The 10136-nt window shown below is 42.9% G+C and overlaps 1 protein-coding gene across 5 annotated transcripts; it reads right to left on the reverse strand.

Moving 5' to 3' along the window:
- Positions 1 to 2565: 2565 nt before the first annotated feature.
- Srsf5 (serine and arginine rich splicing factor 5) lies at positions 2566 to 7353 on the reverse strand. 5 transcript variants are annotated; one of them, XM_052185544.1, is made up of 8 exons: positions 7219 to 7353; positions 6211 to 6355; positions 5704 to 5774; positions 5478 to 5576; positions 5217 to 5286; positions 3924 to 3997; positions 3472 to 3582; positions 2566 to 3361 (listed from the first exon to the last, which is right to left on the reverse strand). In XM_052185544.1, the coding sequence occupies exons 2-8, from the start codon at positions 6334 to 6336 to the stop codon at positions 3100 to 3102; spliced, it is 813 nt and encodes a 270-aa protein (XP_052041504.1). In that variant the 5' UTR covers positions 6337 to 6355; positions 7219 to 7353; the 3' UTR covers positions 2566 to 3099. The 5 variants fall into 5 exon arrangements, with proteins under 5 accessions (XP_052041504.1, XP_052041506.1, XP_052041503.1 ...); XM_052185546.1 differs by having other exon boundaries at positions 2566 to 3358; positions 7215 to 7353; XM_052185543.1 differs by having other exon boundaries at positions 7215 to 7353.
- Positions 7354 to 10136: the final 2783 nt, after the last annotated feature.

Genomic DNA, 10136 nt, shown 5'->3' on the forward strand with positions numbered 1-10136 from the left:
ACTTTCCAGTAAGCAGTTGTTTTGTTCATTAAACAGTCACAACCTGCTTCATGTTGTAACTCAAAAGGAAATAAACTACAACTCGTAGTTCTAACTTATCAAATGATCTTAATTCTTTTTTCCTTTGCCACAGGACTTGGGTTCAATTATAATCAATACCAAATAGACAAAGAGGAACAAAAACAATTAGGACAAAACTGCCACCCACTACACAATGAAAGGTACCAAGAAATACCAGAAAGTAAGAAAAATTCTTAAAAAGCCAGTAACAAGCCAACACAATTCCACTTCAAGCACTCCAAAGGCCCGAGGAAAAAAAAAATTCAAACCTTCAGATTTCTTCTATGAAATCTAAAATTTGTCACTTTACTCAAGACACTAAAAATGACTGGAAGATGAATAAACTACCCATTGCATATACAGTTAGACATGGTAAACTACTTTTTGTATTTCCCAACACTGACAGTGTACAACTGAACACTTTTTGGAGCTCATCAGTACACTTGTTTGGCAAACTTGCAGGACTAACAAGCACTCACCAAGAATGACTAACCATTCAGGCTCACCCTTCAGTGTTTCTATGTAATGGCAGTGGCAGACACTTTTAAAGCAGACATTTTGCCTCAGGTCTGAAGGCAGCCTGTGTTATACGGCACCAGTCTTTTTACTTTTAATGCTACTTCATCCATTTCTTTTAAAGAGTTTATTTAATGTATGAGATCACTGTATATGGTTACAGATGATTGTGAGCCACCATGTGGTTGTGGGAAATTGAACTCAAGACCTCTAGAAGAGCAGTCAGTGCTCTGAACCGCTGAGCCATCTCTCCAGCCCCAGTACCAGTCATTTTAAGTTATGAATGTTAGTGCAGTCTAACATGCAACTTTGGGCTGGCCATCAGCTACATTAAGTTGAAAGCCAACCTAGTTATACGAGGACAGTACCAACACACACCACAAAAATACTTTACATTTTGGAGCTCATCTGCTCAATGACTTCTCTAAACATCCAGACTGACACTATGTACAAAATGTGATAATCTAATAACCAACCTAGCCTCCAGGGAAGGCTGACATGGGGCTTCAAACTATCCATAGAAATAAATGAAAGAAAACAAAAAACAACAGTCCTAAAACATCCTTTTATAAGTCTATCAAGGCTGTGTGGTAGCACACTTGAAATCACAGCACTCAGGAGGTGCCATCAGCAGTGGGGGGGGTGGGGAGGGAGTAGGAGTTTAAGGCCAGTTTGGTCTATATAATACATAGCACAAGACAAACCAGCCAGGACCAGAAAAACAGTGAGACTCTTGTCTTAAAACAATTTGTTTCTAACTTCTCAAATTTCAGGACTTAGTACTCTAAAACTTCAACTGCCAGTTCCCTTAGTATAGAAAGGATCCCATTAAAAGAGCAGGTGAGATGGCTAATAAAAAGAGAATGCCAGTATTATGTCAACAGTCCCCTGAAACAAGCACACTACTAGTCAGGATCAGCTACAGTTCATGATCTATTGCTAGAACCTTCTTCCCAGAACTCCCAAATAACAGCTCTCATTCCCTAACTCCCACTTTGTGGAAGCAAATAAGCCTTTCTACTTCGACTCCCCAGTGAGTATAGTTTGTCTTGAGATATGGAACCAGAAATCCTGGATCCTTAATTGGTCTCTCTGAAAAGCCCCCTACATATACCTATACAGCTTTGAGGATTTATTCAACACCAAGCACTCAGAGATTAAGATAGTCTGCTTTATCAAATACTTACCAAGTTCGCACCTGGCAACTAGGCTTTCAAGATAAATAACATTTCCTACCCTTAGGGCAGTTATCACTCCCACCGGAGTAGGCAGCTAGAGATTGCTCAGCAATTAGATGACTCCAGAGGACCTGGAGTTTGATTTCCAGCACCCACATGGCTATTACAGTCTCTAACTCTAGTTCTAGGAAATCCCACGCCACCTTCTTTCTGGCTTCCTTGCAACTGAAGCACACATGTACATGCAGCTAAGACACCGGTACAATAGAAATTTTAATTCTTCCCATAATATACAGCCAGATGGTAGTGGCACACACCTATAAACTCAGCAACTGGAAGGAAAAGCCACCCTGGGTCCACAACACACACACACACACACACACACACACACACACACACACAAACCCTTAAAACCTAAATAAAACAGTCACACATCTCAGAACTAAAACCAGCATCCCTCGAGCGTTCAGTCACTGAGAAATTTACACTATGAGCACCCCAACTGCGTTACATCTGACAAGAAAACTTGCACTGGATCTTAATGTGTTTACCAAACCACTGCCCTTTCTGTTCAGGGTAAGTATCCTGATGGCAATTCAAGTCTGGTGGCAATAGGAAAAGAATGGAAGGAATACAAGGGAACTGTCACTCAACTTAATTGACCTTCACTAGCTTCAAATGGCAAAAAAATGCTTTTAAAAGCTCATACCACAGCACTTCAGGTTTCTACATGTATAGTTTTTAACTTAAAAATACACAGAATGTGACAGAATAAATAATGCAGAACTTGAGAGAAACAGACCAAAAGCAGTTTTATAATACTTAGTATTTTATTATCAATAACAAACAGCTGCTTTACTTTAATGTCTATCTACAGCTGTTAATGGGCAAGAAGACACCCTTGACCCTAACAAGGAAAACTCAATTAAGCCTTTATATACAAGCAAATTTAGAGCTCTTTTAAAGTGTCCAAAACTATTCATTAGTTTAATTGAATAATTAAACTAATCTTCAGTTAACATATTTGAACAATGAACTAAAATATTCAAAAGTTTTTCTAGTACAAAAAATTAAATGCTTTAGTTATAAAAGAGCTCTATCAATATACACAAACTATATACTTCAGACAGTCACAAAAGTGTGAGCAGAAGGCTTATCAAAAGACATTTAATACAATTAGTTTTCAACAACCCCTTGGTGGTCCACATCTACAAAGAAATCCAGCCCAACCCCCTCCAAACCCCACCCCACAGAAAAGCACATACTTACCAGAATTTTTAGCAAGTATGGTTTGGGAATTTGTTGTTTTTTAAAAAAAAGGCCCCCAGGGCAAGTTATTTACAGTTTAATTGCCACTGTCAACTGATCTGGACCTGGACCGGGATCGGGACCTCTGGCGATCCACAGATGCTGGAGATTTAGATCTACTTGAAGAACCACGTTTCTGGCTCTTCTCAGGCACCGGAGACCTACTACCAGATCGGGACTTGCTCCGGCTCCGGCTCCTGCTCCTTGATCGGCTATAAGACTTGCTCCTCCGTGAACGGGATCGGCTACGGGACCTAGAAGAACTCCTGGTCCGAGATCGTGACCTGCTTCTTGACCTGCTATGAAAAATGGGAAAGAGGAAAGACAAAAAACCAAATTAACCTGTATGACAGGGTTCTAAAAGTCCATAAATAAAACTTTTGGCTTAAAAATATAAACGAAAGAGTACCTGTGCCTTTTGCTGCCTTCAATTAATTTGATTTTTCTCCCATTAATTTCCTTTCCAGAAAGTTTCTCAATAGCATTCTTTAAGTCACCATAAGAGGCAAACTCAACTACCCTAAAATGAAGAAAAAAAATCACTTTAAAGGTTATATACTCAATAGCCTTGTAGACTGCCTACACAGATCAAGATGAGCATTAAGTTTATCCCTGCTGTCACTGCTGTTTTACGTCATTTCTGATATACACAGCACAACTCTGTGGGGTGTCGTCCTATGTACTGTAAAACGTTGCAGTATGGCAGGTGCCTATTAAATGCCTGCATTATCAACAGTCTCTGGCGGTAGAACCTTTCTCCCCAAACTGCCAAAATCAAGCACATGCAAATTTTAGATCCTTAGCAATGCCACAATAAAACTCCCATTAATTAAAAGGTTCACAACTCCAGGCCATGCTCACCCTTCATTTAGTTTAGGTCGATGTGCATCCGCAAAGGTTACTTCCCCAGCTTGTCTCATGAAATCTTTGAGATCCTTAACACAAGACAATTATGTTAAGGAGAGAAAGGGAAAAGTGGCACACAAACAACCACATGGTATAAACAAGACTACTGGAAGAGAAGTTGTTAGATAAAGTACAAACATGGCATATACCACACTTGTATTCTATCAGAATTCAAAAATTATGTATGCCAGGGCACGAAATAAGCAAATAGCATATTGCTTTTAAGCAAAATGCTAGAGGAAATTCCAATTTTTAACATTATAGTATTAGTCTAACTGAGCTCAGTTACAAAAGGGGGAAAAACAAACAAAAAACAAAACAAACAACAAAAAAAAAAACAAAAAGGAACAGTACATCCTTTAAAGACTAGTTTTATATTAAAATAAATAAAACAACATTTACAAAGACACCAGTTATTTTGTGCCCCATATGTCATTAAAAAAATTTACTTTACCTTTATTAACATTTCCCTAGGCTAGTCAAGCAGCAAACCATTAAGCGGTCGGAGAAACCTTCATGACATAGGCCCGACTGGCTCTTCGCCACCCACTTGAAGGATACTACCCAATCGATGGAAGCCTTTAATCGCACAGCCCTCCCTATTAGCAGACTACTGGCGATGCAGACATGTTTTACTCTTGTGCAGTTACCAAGGACCACTTTACTGCGATCAGGATTCCAACGACCAACTAATTTCGTATCTTTCAACTCTTTCGACCAGGACCTCTTATTCGGAAGCGTTACAGGAAGACAGCTCTCAACTTAGGGATCAGATCACGTTATCAACGTTCTGGGATCGCTGCAACCCGGCACTTCAAGTAAGTGCACCGATTACGTCTAGACCGGCAAACACAGATCTAGAGGTGGCCAACTGATCACTGTAGGAGCTGACTGGCAAAGTCAACCAGGCCCAACCAAGAGTGACCAAGACAACGATTAGGATAACCCACAGGCACTCCTCGTCATAAGGCCAACGACACAGATAGGCTGGCAAATAAAGGGTTTAATATTTGGTTAAAATTGATTTTAAAAAACATGAAAAATAACCTCAAAACATTTACATTTGATCACTAATATTAAAATCTGAAACATCCCCCAGTTACATTTAACTAAAGTTTAAAATTATAGTTCAATTAAATCCATTAATTTAAGATAAAGCATTTAATAAGATATATAGTAATAAACAATTACCCATTAACATTTTTAAATGCCACCATTAAAATATCTCAAAACTGTATTTCAACAAACCTGCCAGCTGACTCTTGAGGATAAATTCTCAACTATAAGTCGGTTTTCTGTTCTTACAGGTGGGGCATTTCTGAAGACAAAAAAATAAGCATTCAATGTCAGATGCTATGTCATAATATCAAATGCTATGTGACAAGTTTAAGCCAGCGACTTCCACCAAGTTTCTGGGTTCTCAGTATGTGGACTAACTAGACTTAACTGTCTGAGAACCACTTAATGCTAATGGGTCCTAGCCTAAATCATAACAGCCAAACCACATACCGTCTATCATTTCGAGGTCTGCGACTGCTAAAACGGTCCGAATATCGTCCTCTACCTCGTCCACCTCGAGACCGAGCCCGAGCATGTTCAATAGTAACCCTAGGAAGAGGTGAAAAAAATGCATTCACACACATTTACACGACACACAAGAGCACTTACATACTTCAAATGTCCACTCTGCTCGACTTCCCTGGGAGAACTATAGTTACAAACCAATCATTCTTACCTTTCACTGCAAAGTTCCTTCCCATCAAGTTCATAAACAGCATCATCTGCATCCCTTGGGTCCTCAAATTCCTAAAGCACAGTAATGAGACACTTAGAGCTTTTGGACATGCATTCTACAGCACAGTAAGATCATGGAAGAGTGTTCAGATAAGATAGACCTTCAACTCACACACCAATAAGCCTCATCTAGGGGTGACTAGGAATCAACTCCAGCCAGCGGTTACTTTTAAGTCTTAAGATTCCACTGCCCCTTGGCCACTTCTAACTTCTGGGGGGAAAAAAAAAACCTTGCATGGACTCAATGAGTTTTAAAAAAAAAAAAAAATCACTGCTCATCACAAAAGCGCTACCCACTTTGGTTTTCTTTTTTGTTTTGGTTTGTTTGGAGACAGGGTTTCTCTGTGGCCTGCCTCTGCCCCCAAGCACCGAAGACTAAAGGCGTGTATGTGCAGCCACCACAAAGTTACTTCTGAACAGAGAATTCAACTCAGTTTGAAGTACTCACCACAAAACCAAAACCTCTTTTCAAATCAATATCTCTGATCCGTCCGTAACCCTTGAAGAATCTTTCCACATCTTTCTCCCTCGCTGCTGGATTTAGTCTCCCAATGAACACTCGACAGCCACTCATGATGCCCGGCTAGTGTTTCCTGTTAGGCAGTAATTCAATCGGGACAATATCGGTGAATGTCACAGGGGTAATGGTCGGTCAAGCAATCAAATACAGAGCCTAAAAACAACTCTACTTACAAGGTCGCCATGTACCTTTTAAGTAGTTCAGGACCCCCCACATTTAAATTTCAAGTTCAAACAACTCCCCAAACGACCCCCTCCCCAGGTTCCACAAGGCAGCCAACCCCAACGCCCACTTGCCACCTTTCTAGACTGCGCAGCCGCACTCCGTTCCCGGCTCCCGGGCCCCCTCCCATCTGCCGCAGTTAAGGAAAGGCCCAGAAATGCGGGCGAAGCCGACCCCGCCCTCAGCAAGGCCTTGTCCAATAGCAGCCGGCCGCGCCCGCGTCGCGGCCTCCCCGCGCGTCACAAGCCGGAATCTCGCGACGCCACAACCGAGCTTGCGCAGTCGGCGCCGGGCGCGTTCGCAGCACAAAATGGCGGCGGCCGAGTCTGCGGCGGGGGAGGAGCAAGCGAGCAGAGCTCCGTCCTCAGCCGCGGGCAAGCCGGGCGCTGAGTGCCGCGCCTGCAGGCCAACAGGGGCCCCTAGCGGCCCTGGGCAAGGCCGGTTCCCGGCGTACAGGATAAGATCACCTAAGGGTGGCAGGGAGGGACGCGCTGCTTCCCTCTACTAATGCCCTCCCCCACGCCCGCCCTTCCGCCTTGTGTCCCCTCAAGCAACACCAAAAGGGAGATGTGCCCCAGCGCCCACCTCAATCAACTGCGCTCTCTTAGACGCCGTCCTCCGCAAAGAGCGAAGCCCCAGCCACTCGCGACCCGAGCGGCCATGAAGAAGCCTCGATCCGAGAAGCCTTGCCCTCAAAGCGAGCCACTCACCTACCGGACAGGGTCTTTGACGGCTGAGACCCGGAGAGGTCCGTAGTCTGCGACGGAGCTGTCTGCCTCCCTATACACACGAACTCAACTCCTCTACGTCTCTCCACAACTGACGCACTTAGCTGCTCGGACGTTGCAGAAAATGGAAGGAACGTCCTTGCGTCACTTCCAGGGCGGTTCCAGAAGCTCGGGTGCCGCCCACTTGGAGCCAAGAACAGAAGTTTCCTCGGATCCGGAAGTCTTAGTGGGGCGGGGTTTCCTTAAGGCGAACTCCTCGCGAAAGCAGAGGGTGGTGGGAGGGCGGTGGATAGAAATGTTTTCTTGGTTGGCTCAGCGAGTTATACCATGACACATCTTTGGATACGAAAAGCTGTATTCAAATCTTTCCTTAGGTCCCTCGAAGATTACCAAGTAAAGAAGCCCACGCTTTTCAAAAGTCACCTGTTTCTTTTAAAAATTAATTTACATTGTCTCACTAAGCAGCCCTGGCTAGCTTTGAGCTCAGAGATCCACCTGTCCTGCATTCTGTGTGAATAGGATTATTGGCGTGATCACCACGCCTTTTTTTTATTTTTTATTTTTTTTTTTTTTTTGGCCCTCTGTTGCAAATTGTTCTTACCAATGTACTTCAAGAGAGGGTTCTTTGAGACTCAAGTAAGTGAATTCCTCTTTCGGTGCTATGGCTTTCTGATCAGCCTAAGGAACTGAATTGTTTTCCGCTAATGGGATTTTACGTGATTTAAAAAAAAAAAAATGAAATTGGGACTGTGAGTAAAAACGCTCCAGTATTAAATCCCTAGGGCCAGTCTTGCACTCAGCTATCTGGAAAAGATTTCAAGCTGTTTCTAAATCGAACTGGCCATTCCTTTCTGTCCCGGTCTCAACAGTTAAGGTGGACAGGTGGCGGTGTCTGCCTTTAATCCCTGCACTCCAGTTTAGCCAAAGCTACACAGTGAAACCCTGTCTGGGAGAGAGAGAGAATGATTCTGTTTCTGACTCAGATTCATCCTATAGGCCTATCTTTTACTTGTTAAATACTGATTTTTTTTTAATGCCTACATGATGTTTAAAATACCAATGTCTCTAGAGTCATAAAGTACAGACATTTCATTTCTGTAACTGTAGACCACATTATTTAATGGTGGTCCTCTCTGATAATTGTAAAACTGTTTTCTCCAGATTGGATATTCCTCTTTTTTTGTTTGTTTGGTTTTTGTTTTTTTTGTTTGTTTTGGGGGGGTTTGTTTTGTTTTGTTTTGTTTGTTTTTTTTTTTGGTTTTTTTTTTTTTGGTTTTTTCGAGACAGGGTTTCTCTGTGTAGCCCTGGCTGTCCTGGAACTTACTCTATAGACCAGGCTGGTCTTGAACTCAGAAATCTGCCTGCCTCTGCCTCCAAGTGCTGGGATTAAAGGCATGCACCACCACCGCCCCAGATTGGACTTTCCTATCTTGAGTCAGAGCAGCTGTTGATCACCCACAAGGAGCCTCTCGGAATCAGGCATGGAAGACTGAGGAAAGCCCACGTGGCTCCTCCCTGAAGCTGTATTAGTAGTAAATGATTACTGGGGAGAGGGCTTTCTGCTGTTGTAGGCTGCCTTTCACTCATCCATAGCCTTGTAAGTAACCCCAGCAAGCTCACTGGTTCACCAGGCTGGAGCTGAGTGGGCTCCCTTCTCTGGTCCACCAATGCTACTATCAAGCTGTTTCTTTTTCTTGCCCCAGGAAACGCTACACAACAAAGCTGAAAATTCCTATTATCTAATGACACTTTAGCCAGGACAGCATCTCAGCATGATGCATTCCTCACATGTTTGTGGTGATGGTCCCGGTGTAAACAAGCCTGCCCTTCAGCCAGTCATTGAGAACACACAATACTGTACAAGTATATAGTACTTGATAATCAAATGATTATATACGTACTATTAATGTTTTAGAGTACAGGTTTTTTAAGATATTTTACTGTGTGTCTTAGTTTGCCTTCTATAAATGTAATAAAACACTAACCAAGCCGGGCGTGGTGGCACACGCCTGTAATCCCAGCACTTGGGAGGCAGAGGCAGGTGAATTTCTGAGTTCGAGGCCAGCCTGGTCTACAAAGTGAGTTCCAGGACAGCCAGGGCTACACAGAGAAACCCTGTCTCGAAAAAACCAACACCCCCCCCCAAAAAAAGAAAATACTTTTCTAGCAGTCATAGATGAATGACTTTAATCCCAGGACTTGGGAATCAGAGCAGGTAGATTTCTGCTTTAGAGGCCAGCCTGGTCTACAGAGTGAGTTCCAGGACAGCCAGGGAGGGCTACATAGAGAAATTCTGTCTCAGAAAAAAAAATCAAATAAACAGAAAATAAGAGATAAATAGATAGATAGATAGATAGATAGATAAAAAGAAAAGAAACATCTTTTAATTGAATATCGTCTTCATTTACATTGCCAAGACCCCCAACCCCTCCTCCCACCCCCTGCCTCCCACGTATATGCCCCTCCACTCAACACATTCCCACATTCCCCCCCTCGGTTTCCCTTTGTTGGGGCTTCTATTGAGCCTTTACCTGACCAAGGACAACTCCTCCCACTGATGTCCAACAAGGCCTTCCTCTGCCACATTTTTGGCTGGAACCATGTGTACCCCTTAGTTGATGGTTCAGTCCCTGGGAGTCTCGGTGCGTCTGGGTGGCCGAAATCATTGAGAAACATCTTCTTAAGCAGAGATAGACAGCACCAATCCCAACTAATTCAGAAGTTGTTGACAAAACTCAAATTTCTTGCAGAGCCATGCATAGTGTTTGGTATTAATTTTTGCTATGAATGGGTCTCATGTATCCCAGGCTAGCTCATCACTGAATGTTTCAAAGATAATCTTGAGTTTCTTGACATTTTGGTTGTAAACCTAGTCTTTAAAGACTGAGCCATCTCTCCAGTCTG

The sequence above is a fragment of the Apodemus sylvaticus genome, chromosome 6, assembly GCF_947179515.1.
Source record: "Apodemus sylvaticus chromosome 6, mApoSyl1.1, whole genome shotgun sequence".
Classification (NCBI taxonomy): Eukaryota; Metazoa; Chordata; class Mammalia; order Rodentia; family Muridae; genus Apodemus; species Apodemus sylvaticus.

Coding starts and splice junctions, on each gene's coding strand:
- Srsf5 (XM_052185544.1), bottom strand. CDS start 6,336: ATGAGTGGCTGTCGAGTGTTCATTGGGAGACTAAATCCAGCAGCGAGG. Junction 3,998..5,216: donor CCTCAAGAGTCAGCTGGCAG/GTTTGTTGAAAT, acceptor TCTTGTGTTAAG/GATCTCAAAGATTTCATGAG. Junction 3,583..3,923: donor CGACCTAAACTAAATGAAGG/GTGAGCATGGCC, acceptor TCTTCATTTTAG/GGTAGTTGAGTTTGCCTCTT.